This window comes from Octopus bimaculoides, chromosome 25, assembly GCF_001194135.2.
Source record: "Octopus bimaculoides isolate UCB-OBI-ISO-001 chromosome 25, ASM119413v2, whole genome shotgun sequence".
In the NCBI taxonomy this organism is placed as follows: Eukaryota; Metazoa; Mollusca; class Cephalopoda; order Octopoda; family Octopodidae; genus Octopus; species Octopus bimaculoides.
This window is the reverse complement of record NC_069005.1, coordinates 20,454,924-20,465,508: the sequence shown is the minus strand read 5'-3', so window position 1 is coordinate 20,465,508 and position 10,585 is coordinate 20,454,924. Positions and strand designations below refer to the sequence as shown.

Genomic DNA, 10,585 nt, shown 5'->3' with positions numbered 1-10,585 from the left:
CATAGGATCGCAGTTTCGATTCCCAGACCGGGCGTTGTGAGTGTTTATTGAGCGAAAACACCTAAAGCTCCGCGAGGCTCCAGCAGGGGATGGTAACGAACCCTGCTGTACTCTTTCACCACAACTTTCTCTCACTCTTACTTCCTGTTTCTGTTGTACCTGTATTTCAAAGGGTCAGCCTTGTCACACTGTGTCACGCTGAATATCCCCAAGAAGTACGTTAAGGGTACATGTGTCTATGGTGTGCTCAGCCACTTGCACGTTAATTTCACAAGCAGGCTGTTCCGTTGATCGGATCAACTGGAACCCTCGACGGAAAAGAAGAGATTGTAAAAAGACAGAGGGTGTAAAAAAGATAGAGGGATTAAGAAGAGACAAGTTCTATCCACTGCTCCAGCCTATATGTGGTTGAAGGGACTGTACTTACTCGAGGAACATAACCTTTCTGCCTCCGTCGTTCAGTTTCCTCTTGGAGAACAGCATCGTACCACTTGTCATTTTCTTCCTCTTCATTTAATTGTAGTTTCTCGATTTGCTGTGCAGATTCAAGTTCTTGACGCTGTAGCTCAACCTGTAGAAGAAACAAATAAATAACAAAAACAGAAATGATTTGCTTTTCAGAGGTGAACCATTGCACCAACAAAGGTATTTTCAGTTATGTCAGAGCCTTTTTATATTCAGCAATACAAGAATAAGGAGTCTTATGTTACAATTAGGAACTGAAGAATGCATGATCTGTTGAATTTCTAAATGTTAATCTACATGATAGCATTGATATATGACAGTCATTGGAGATGACACCTTCCTGAATAGCATGATTAAGTATACTAGTGACTAACCTGCATCCTACTTTTAAGCATCTCAGCATTGATTCTCGATGGTCCTGGGGCTTTCCCTGTCTTCATATCCTTAATTACCTTATCTATCATACTGCTGTAGACTGATGGCTGATCCCTCAATTGGGTCCACAATTGTAAAACTCTCCTTCTCCCATGCAATCTCCACATTTAGTGACCTTTCATAGTTGCACTTCCATGCATCTTTCGTCTCTGAATCATTAAGTGCAATCATACCATTATCCATTTGCACTCATTTCTCATCCACCACATCTTTATTCTCTTTGATACTCTGCTTTGCTATCCAGTACACCTCATGTCTCTGATTCTCACGCTGTAGAACATTGGCAAATCTCTTAATTTCTGCTTTTCCTTTTGCTATATAAACACCTAGCTTACCTTCTGGCCACCCAATATAATTCTCTGCTGCCACCATTTTTCCAGTCTTTCCAGGCCTGTCTCTTTTATAGCATTGTCTACCTCCTTGTTCCATCACCATATACACCAGCCACAAGTTTGGTCTATAGCCCTCAGTAGCTTGTCCCACAGGAACTTCCAATTCTCCTCTAAGTTAAGTCTCCATGTAGCTTAGAGGAGAATTGGGACTGAACCCAAAACCACATGGATCCAAAGCAAGCTTTATAAATATTACCACAAAACAACAATCTACACTAACAAACCATCAACAACATTCATTTCTTTCCTTTTTATCAATGTTAAATAAACATTAACCTTTTAGCATTTCAGTTGGCCATATCTGGTCCAAATATTCTGCCTATCTTATATTCAAACTGGCCAGATCTGAACTCTCACACCTACCTTATATGGTTATACTAAAAATAAAGTCACATCATTAAAATCTCAAAGCTATGAGATACTGTATGATTAATTTAAAATGATGCAAATAAAGCAGTTCCACCCATGTCGGCATGGAAGGTGGACGTTAAACGATGATGATGATGATGATGATGATGATGATGATGATGGTGGTGGTGGTGGTGGTGGTGATGATGATGATGGTGATGGTGATGATGATGATGATGATGATGGTGATGGTGATGGTGGTGGTGATGATGATGGTGATGGTGATGGTGATGGTGATGATGACGATGACGATGACGATGACGATGACGATGACGATGACGATGACGATGAAAGAAGCAGAACATTTGACAGAATAATCTGAATGCTAAAAGGGTTAAAAAACAAAAATGTTGCTCAACAATTCTATTCCTCACCTGATCATCTAATGTCTTCCGGTGGGTGGAACGGGCCGTTTCCAGTCTATCCTTCTCTCTATTAGACAGTTGCTGGGCCATTTCCATCTCTTTAAGTAACTCTTCCCGTTCCTGTAGAGATTCCTTTTGTAGTTCTTTCAGTTTCTCCAATTTTTCCTCCATTTGTTTCTGACGTGTCTTTAAAACCTAATTAATGAATGCATTACTTGTAGCAATTAACATTTACAATCACACTCACGCACATACAAACACAAATACTATAGACACACACACATATAAACACTATACACACACACAAACACACATATAAACACTATATATACATACACACACTAGAAACATGCTTATACACACACACACAGAAAAAGTTTATACCAGTTTCAGGCAGATTGGTATCAAAAGGGTTAATATGTTCTGGTGAGCTGGCAGAATTGTTGGCACACTGAGAAAAATGTTTAACAGCATATCATCCATCTTTACAAAAGCAGGAAGCAGGCATAATTATTAGCATGCTGGGCAAAATGCTTACCAGCATTTCATACATCTTCACATTCTGAGTTCAAATTCCACCAAGGTTGACTTTGCCTTTCATCCTTCTGAGGTTGATGAAATAGATACCAGTTGGACACTGGAATTGATGTAAATGACCTCTGTGGTATGACGTCAGCGACTGGGGAGCTGACCGGAACAGCGAGCTGACCAGAAGATGAAGAAGGGCAGAGGGAGCCTCGATCGGGATTTCGTGCCCTTTTCGAATGGGGTTGTTGTGACGAGAGGACGTGCCAAGCGATCGTCTAGGTGTTGGGAGAAGCAGCTGCTATTTCTAGTGGTCTTCGGGTCGGGCGAGCCACAAGGATCAGATACCGCAAGACAGACTCGTAGTCGAGGAAGGAAAACCGAGGTAAAGCGATTACATCTACTCGCACCCATACATCACAACCTCTTTCCTTCAAAATTGCTGGCCTTGTGCCAAAATTTGAAACCAATATGTTCTGGCAGCTTCAGACATGAATATGCTAATCACTATTGTATTTTGTCATTGGAGAACAGCTTCTTCATTCAGATGACTGTTGTTCATTAGACACACAATTCATTAGCAAAAGGGGACTTTGGGACAACCAGTTTTCGACATTATTGTTTCTCCTCAGCTAAAGCAACTCAAGACTAATGAATCTAACAAATGATTTGCTGACGTCTGCCAACTGATAATGAATTGTCACAAATTGCTTTCAAATTCTGACACAAGGCCAGCAATTTAGGGGGAAGTGAGTAAGTCGATTACATGAGCCCCATCACTCAACTGGAGCTTATTTTATTGACCCCGGAAAAATGAAAGGCAAAAGTCGGCTTTGACAGCATTTGAACTCAGAACATAAAGACAGATGAAATACCACTAACCATTTTACCCAGCATACTAATGACTGTCATCCTTGTAAAAAAAAATTGTCACATATTAAGAATGTGATACATTTGTCATCACTCTGATTCTCACTGTTGACCATACACGACAATTTGTTATTGTTTAATAGATATCAACTTGCATCGGCAAATAATTTGTTTGCCGAATTTATAAACAAGAGCCACAAATTCTTGTTAGATTCATTAGTCCAGAATAGCTTCGGTTGAGGAGAGACGACAAGGTTGAAACACTGGGTGTCCCAAAGTCCCCTTCATGCTAATGGATCAAGAACATTATAAATACACATTCATCTGAAAGAAGTTATTCTCTGAAGATGAAATACAACAGCAATTAACATATTCACAATTTTGATCACTCTCTCTCTCTCTCTCTCTCTCTCTCTCTCTCTCTCTCTCTCTCTCTCTCCTTCTCTTGCTCTTCCCTCTGAATAGGTAATTAAGTATCTCCTTTACATCAGCACACCTGTTTCTGTCCTCTTTCTTGTTACTTCTCTCTCTCTCTCTCTCTCTCTCCCTCGCCAGGTATCCATGTACTCCCTCTATAGCAAGACACTTGTTTCTGTCTCTTACACTAACCATTCATCACCTGACACAAGATCCCCTCCTCCTTCCCTCTCAAAATTCTTTGCCCTGCAAGTTACTTGGTGACCTTGCCAGTGCTGGTGCCACATAAAAAGCATCCAGTCCACACTATAAAGTGGTTGGTGTTTGGAAGGACATCTAGCTGTAAAAAAAAACCATGCCAACACTGACCTCACTTGTGCTGGCACCATGTAAAAAGCACTCAATCAACTTTGTGGGGTGGTTGGTGTTAGGAAGGGCATCCAGCCGTGAAAACAATGCCAAAAGAAATAGTGAAGCATGGTGCAGTCTTCTGCCGAGACCAGCTCCTGTCAAAACATCCGATGATGATGATGTGTCATTGTCAATCCCAAAGCGGTTTTCCACTGCATTCCTTGAAGTATATTTTAATAAAATACCATCTTGTTTTGACACATCTACCATGGCACTCTGGGACAAATACAAGTAAATGTTGTCCAACACTTTAACAATTCTATCAGTCCATCACTCATTGACTGGTATATTACTTAATCAACTATGGAGCAATGAAAGGTAAAGATAACTTTAACAGGATTTGAACTCAGAATGTAAAAAACTAGAACAAACACAGCAAGGTGTTTTGTCCAATGCTTTAACAACTCCACCAATTTCCCACCTAACTAGACACATACATATATGTACACACAAAACTTGAAGCACTAAATACATATTCACATGTACACACATACATGCACAAACATACACTTAAACCATAAAGAATTAAACATACACACACTCACACATACATAAAATATGAAGCCCCAAATGTGCACAAACAAATACATGAAGCAGACAAACAGACATGACAAAAACAAAAACATGAAAATGAGAAACAAAGAATATAAAAAAAGGATGGATAAAGAAAGAAGGAAAGAGAGAAAAGAGGTAAGATAGACAGACAGACAGATAAAAAAAGTAGACAGAAAGAAATTTTCTATTATTATGACTGGGTTCCAACCAAGACCAGCAGCAAGAAAGTCCACTGCCCACACTTCTCGGTCCAATGTCATTGGCTTGAGGTCCTGGATATATTCTAGGCCAGAGTCTGAGATCAAGTTGTCGATGTATGTGTGATGTTTTCCTCTTCTTACATCACCATGAAGTGGGTTCCACAAGACCAATTTGGATGCTTCCAGTTCAGGGTGGAGCACATATAGACAGAAAGAAGGGGATAGAAAGGTAGACAAATAGATAGAAGAGAGAGGCAGATAAAAAGATAGATGGACAGAAAGAGAGAAAGACAAAAAGGAGGAAAGACAGAGAGATAGAAAAAAGACATAGAAAGCTACAATTTACCTCAATCATAAGGTTTTCTCTGGCTTGTTTCTCTAGTTCCCATTCCTTTTCTCTCTTCTTCCACATCCGAGCAGCCTCCTCCCTTCAATTAATCAAATACTTTAAGTTTCACAACTGTCCACCATGCCACAGAAACGGATCTACATACTTACCATATCTCATCATCCCAGGCCCTAAACAGCTTCCCCCAGAAGGCTAAGGATATTATGCACATTATGTAAAAGTCAACTGGTCAGTTTTAAGATAATGGCATAAAGATTCATGCTAGGGGTAAATCCTCTCCCAGTATCTCCTCCTTTTCCTCCTCTCCACCATCACTACTGTTACCCTAGCAGCAGCAGCCACTGCCACCACCATCACCACCACCGCCACCACCAACACCGTGTTCTGACATCCATTTATCCATGCCTACATGGTCAAATGAAACTGTGGGCTGACGTTCTTCCTGTCACAAACTTTACTTATTTCCAAGTGAACTAATATTTGTCCTAGTCTAAGGAGGCAAGCTGGCAGAATTGTTAGCACAATGGACAAAATGTTTAGTGGCATTTCATCCATGTCTTGAATATATATATATATATATATTCATTTCCCTTGCATTAGCTTGGAGCTTGCAAGAATCTGCATTCAACATAGATTAATTCCATTACACAAGAACGCTCATGCACACCCATATTTATGCATATCTGTGAATTCATACTTATGTATCCAGCATGTGTTTCGTGGATGTTTTTTTCATGTGTATCTTATCATTTATGGGATTTTAACAGGGTTGGAATACAGCCATGATACAGATAGAATATATAAAAAAATTATGCAAAATAATCTCAATCCATTGTCATCTCCTCTGTAAGGCCCAACATCTTGAGATTGGCCCTCACTACTTAATCCTAAGTCTTCCTAGGTCTCCCTCTTCGGCAGGTGCCATCCACTTTAAGCAATCAGCACTTGTTTATACTACTGTCTTCATTCAAACACATCTCATATGACCAAACCAACATAGACTTCTCTCTTGCATATTACATCTGATTCCTCTTATGCCCAACTTTTCTCTCAGCACATATACACTGATGTTGCATGTCTATCGGAACATTCAGTTTCATTCCTCTCCAGTCTACACATGTCATTTGCATTCGGGGCTCATGTCTCACTACCATGGAGCATAGTCAGTCGTACACAAACATCACACAATCTGCCTTTCACTCTGAGAGAGAAGCCTTTCGTTGCCAATAGAGGTAATACCTCTTGAAACTTCCTCCATCCTACTCTTATTCTAGCAACAATACTTTTGGAACATCTTCTGCTATAGCTAATTTGATTATCTAGGTAACAGAAATTATCTACAACCTCAAGGGAACATCCTGGGTAATTCAGAGAGTCTAATATCCATGTGTCCTTAGTGCACATTGTTCCTGCACCTGTCACATACAAATACAACTTTCTCTGTTAACCCACCTTTCATGTGTCCATAACTTGCAACAGGTGCAAAGAATGAGATTTCTTCCAACACCTTTCCAACATACTAGGCTAACTTTGAGGCACTTTGATTCCACATTTTTCTTCCATACCTGGAATTTCTGCTACAAATTCTGCTATAAGATCAAGATCATCATCATATAGTAGTTCCCATGGGCAACCAGTTTTAAATTCCTCCTTTATGGCTTGGAGGACTATGATGAATAAAAAGGGGACTGGGAACTGAGTCCTGTACATTAAATTTGTCAGCTGACTCTCACCCAACTGACAGCTCCACTCTACATGGTTTGTATGGCTCTAACAAGCCACTCATCTACTCCTAACTTAATTAAAGACCACCAGATAACAGAGCGAGGGACTCTGTCAAAAGTTTTCTCCAGGTTGATGAAAGCCAAGTACAATGGTTTATTTTTGGCCTAATACTCTTCCTGCAGCTGTCTCACTAGAAGACAGCATCTGTGGTACTCTTCCCAGGCACTAAATTGCTTCTCATCTAGTTTAATTCTGTTCCTAATCAATTGGACTATAACCCTCTCTATAACTTCCATGACCTGGTCCAACAGTTTGATACTTCTGTAGTTGTTTCTATGTAAGCCATTACCTTTATCCTTGTAGCAACTAACTATAAAACTACTACACCAGTCATTGGGGATGACACCTTCCTAGATAACCTGGTTAACTATACAAGTGACTAGGCCCTCTCTAACAATGCATGCCAATTTGTTTAATATGAATATCTTTGCAATTGCTGCATTCATTAGTGCATATAAGATTCTTGCTTTCAAAAATCATAACAGCATTTGGAATTACAGGGTATTTAGGTTAAATTTGACAGTTTGCATTAAAGGAAAAGAAAACACAATAACCCATCAAAAAAATAAAAGTATCTTAAAAAATAGATTATGGCTGGGAGAAATCAGTTTGCTCAGAGTAACCACTCTCAGCTTCTACATAGCTTCAAGATGGCTCCAAGATTCCCCTACTGACACCAACCACTCTCCCTGCAACACTATGGCCAAGCTGGTGGATAAGATCAAGGAGGTATTTGAAGATTTTACCAGGGACACATGTGCCAAGTTCCAGAGTCATCTTGAGGCCAGGGTGAGCCAAGGGTGACCACTTTGAGTAAACTGTTATCTCCCAGTCATAATCTAGTTGATATTTTTTTTTATTTTTCTTAAATATTTTTTTTATTTTCAGATGGGATATTGTGCTTTCTTTTTCTTTTAAGCAAACTGACAAATTTAGCCCAAACACCCTGTAATTTAAAATTTATTTAAACAAACAATTACTACTCAATGAATTACAATTGCATTCAATCCCATAAACCATCAGGGCAAAAACCTGCAAAAAGAAGAGAGCATCATACAATCACTTACTCAAACAAGAGATCCAGTTCTGCCTCTCGTTGCTTCTCCACTTTCAATTGTTCCTCTACAACCTGAAAGAAGAAACAGAGGAGTAGTAGTAGTAGTAGTAGAAGAAGAAGAAGAACTCACTATCACTGAACCATGCACCTTCACAAAATCTTTGCATAGAGTCAGCATATTTACACTACACACACACACACACACACACACACACACACAGATCGCCCTATAATAAAATGTACATACAGGTATCCTCAGTATTATGTGTAAGTGAACATTTTGCTTTAACATGGAGTTTTCCATGATGCCAAAATGTATTTTGTTTGGTTTGCATCACAGCAAGATTCCAGGAAGTGTGCCTTGCCACATAAAAGCACCCAGCACACTCTGTAAAGTGGTTGGCATTAGAAAGGGCATCCAGCTGTAGAAAACAAGCCAAATCAGACTGGAACCTGGTGCAGCTCTCCTGCTTGCCAGCCCTGGTCAAACCATCCAACCCATGTGCCATGATGATGATGACCACATATACGGAAGGCAACACAAGGTTGACTCTAAGTGTACATAATATACACTATACACACACATATACACATACAAACATAAGGCACAACCCTATAACAAAGTTGATAACAAACCTGCATATTTACACACACATATACAAATACACACAAATGAACACATACATACATGCACATAGGTGACTGTATAATAAAATTGCCACCATGTTTATCACTGACCTGTTCAATGCAGTAACCAAATCTCCCTCTGTACAACCTGTTTGTACTGGCTACTACATTGCCTGCATCTCACAGAACTGCTGCTATATGAACCAATGAAGGGTTCTCGAGGTGTTCACAGGGATGTAAACACACCAACACTGGTTGTCAAGCAGTGGTGAGGGACAAACACAGATACTAACACACACATACATATACAACAGGCTTCTTTCAGTTTCCATCTACCAAATCCACTTGCAAGGCTTTGCTCAGCCTGAGGCTATAGTAGAAGATATTTGCCCAAGGTGCCATGGAGTGGGACTGAACCAGGAACTATGTGGTTGGGGAGCAAGCTTCTTACCACATAGCCACACCTGCACAAATCTCCATCTTAGAATTGGATACATTTAGGTAATGGAAACTTTGTTGCCTTGCTCTTTGGAAAAAGATGGGATGGTCACAGTTGGAATGCTCTTAATCATAGATCTGCTTGATTGCTTGATCAAGGTTGACCTAGGGCTAAACAACAATATAGCAGTACTTATGAGGATGCTAATGGATGCCAGTTTAACTTGCTAGAAATAACAGCAAAATCACACACCTGTGAAGGACACTGGATAATGTAGTCCCTGATACACAAAAAAGTCAGAGTGGCCATGGCAGGAACACCACTGAACATAGATCAGAGCTGGCCTAGGGTTAACCCTTTAGTGCTCAGATTATTCTGTCAAATTCACATCATTTTGAATTAATCCTGCATTATTGAAATTTTGATGATGTCATTGTTTATCTTTAGAGGGTCTTTATAGGATAGGTGTGAGAGGCTGGATCTGGTCAGTTTGAACATAAAATGGGTAGAATATTTGGGTCGGATATGGCCAGTTTAAATGCTAAGGGGTTGAACAACAACAATAACAACACTGTAACAGTTTTTTTTTTTGACAAAGGAGCACTTAGATGCTTGATCAACCTGCTAGAAATAGCAGCCAAATTTCCCTCATATCACATTAGAATGATACAAAAGAATATCATTGATTAAAAATCTACTGGATCAGAGCTACCTGGGTGGGGGGTATGCAGCAACAGTAGCAATTACTACTACTACTACTACCACTACTACTACAGCTACTTACCTCTTTCATCCATTTGGCATCATTCAGTGCTGCCTGTCTCTTGGCTGTTTCAATTTGTTCAAGTTCTTTCTCTCTGTCTACCAACATGGACAACAGCTTCCAGTCTTCTTCCTGTTAAAAAGTAAACCACATTTCTTAGACCAAACCATTCTCCCTCGTGTGCCTATCCATACACTCTCCATGTCCTCACACCACACAACTACCACATCCCTGTCCCAGTCCCTCCAATATCTTTCACCATCATTTGCCACAGCCACCTCTCCCTCATCTCTAAACATCTCCCTTCACGCTCTTATGGAACATCCACCCTCTATCCCCTCTGTAGCACTTATACTCCCATAATGTTCCCCGTGGGTAGGTCCTGATGCATCTCCAACATTTCTCTCACTGTCTGTCTATCTATTTTTCTCTCTACTCTCTCCTTCCTCTCCTGTCTATCTATCTTTCTCTCTACTCTCTCCTTCCTCTCCTGTCTATCTATCTTTCTCTCTACTCTCTCCT

At 40.0% G+C, this 10,585-nt stretch overlaps 1 protein-coding gene across 1 annotated transcript in view; it reads right to left on the bottom strand.

The window, feature by feature from the left end:
• LOC106873148 (trichoplein keratin filament-binding protein) overlaps positions 1–10,585 on the bottom strand; it is a 27,854-nt gene that overhangs the window by 7,439 nt on the left and 9,830 nt on the right. Inside the window, exons 5-9 of the mRNA XM_052976759.1 lie at positions 10,085–10,195; positions 8,245–8,306; positions 5,390–5,471; positions 2,075–2,260; positions 428–571 (exon numbers count right to left, since the gene is read on the bottom strand). Coding sequence (XP_052832719.1) covers positions 428–571; positions 2,075–2,260; positions 5,390–5,471; positions 8,245–8,306; positions 10,085–10,195 — 585 coding nt within the window. The remainder of the gene's footprint in view (positions 1–427; positions 572–2,074; positions 2,261–5,389; positions 5,472–8,244; positions 8,307–10,084; positions 10,196–10,585) is intronic.